General features: G+C 69.2%; 1 protein-coding gene across 1 annotated transcript; it reads right to left on the bottom strand.

The window, feature by feature from the left end:
- Positions 1–221: 221 nt before the first annotated feature.
- Positions 222–560, bottom strand: LOC116407932 (spidroin-1-like). Its single transcript, XM_031894212.1, has one exon. It carries the CDS (start codon positions 558–560, stop codon positions 222–224), a length of 339 nt encoding a protein of 112 aa, XP_031750072.1.
- Between the last annotated feature and the right edge of the window lie 438 nt (positions 561–998).

Consider the following 998-nt stretch of genomic DNA (forward strand, 5'->3'; position numbering starts at 1 on the left):
TGGGAGAGAACGAGAAGTTGCAGCAAAGCAATGCCAGGCTCAGGTAATGCCCACCTACCGACCTACCCACCTAGGGCTCGCCAACGCCTTTCCAATAGCAAATCTTCCCTGAACACAGCCGGCCAGATTAGTATTGGCACCCAGAGCCTGGCAAAATGCCCACCCATGCCCGCCCCTCCCAAGGCTCATGCCCACCCCTCCCAAGGCTCCATGCCCGCCCCTCATAAGGCCCCATGCCCGCCCTTCCCAAGGCCCCATGCCCGCCCCTCGTAAGGCCCCATGCCCGCCCCTCCCAAAGCCCCATGCCCGCCCCTCCCAAAGCCCCATGCCCGCCCCTCCCAAGGCTCCATGCCCACCCTCCAAAGCCCATGCCCACCCTTCCCAAGGCTCCATGCCGCCCGCTCGTAAGGCCCCATGCCCGCCCCTCCAGGGCGCATGCCGCTTGTAAGGCCCATGCCCGCCCCTCCCAGGGCCGCCATGCCCGCCCCTCCCAAGGCCCTGCCCCTCCCCAAGCCCCTGCCCGCCCCTCCAGAGGCTTCATGCCGCCCTCCAAAGCCCATGCCCGCCCCTCCCAAGGCTCCATGCCCGCCCCTCCCAAAGCCCCATGCCTGCTCCTCCCAAGGCTCCATGCCACCCCCTCCCAAAGCCCATGCCCGCCCCTCGTAGGCCCATGGCCGCCCCTCCTAAGGCCCCATGCCCGCCCTCCCAAGGCCGCGCCCTCGTAAGGCCCCATGCCCGCCCCTCCCAGGGCCCCATGCCCCCCCTCCCAAGGCTCCATGCCCCCTCCCAAAGCCCCATGCCTGCCCCTTGTAATGCCCCATGTCCGCACCCTCCTAAGGCCCCATGCCCGCCCTCCAAGGGCTCCATGTCCGCTCCTCCCAAGGCTCCATGCCGCCCATGCCGCCCCTCCCAAGGCTCCATGCCCGCCCCTCCCAAAGCCCCATGCCCACCCCTCCCAAGGCTCCATGCCATCCCTCCTAAAGCCATGCCCGCCCCTC

This window comes from Xenopus tropicalis, chromosome 10, assembly GCF_000004195.4.
Source record: "Xenopus tropicalis strain Nigerian chromosome 10, UCB_Xtro_10.0, whole genome shotgun sequence".
In the NCBI taxonomy this organism is placed as follows: Eukaryota; Metazoa; Chordata; class Amphibia; order Anura; family Pipidae; genus Xenopus; species Xenopus tropicalis.

Bases quoted from the DNA above. Each gene is read 5' to 3' on its own strand.
- LOC116407932 (XM_031894212.1), bottom strand. From the start codon at position 560: ATGGGCTTTGGAGGGCGGCATGAAGCCTCTGGAGGGGCGGGCAGGGGC.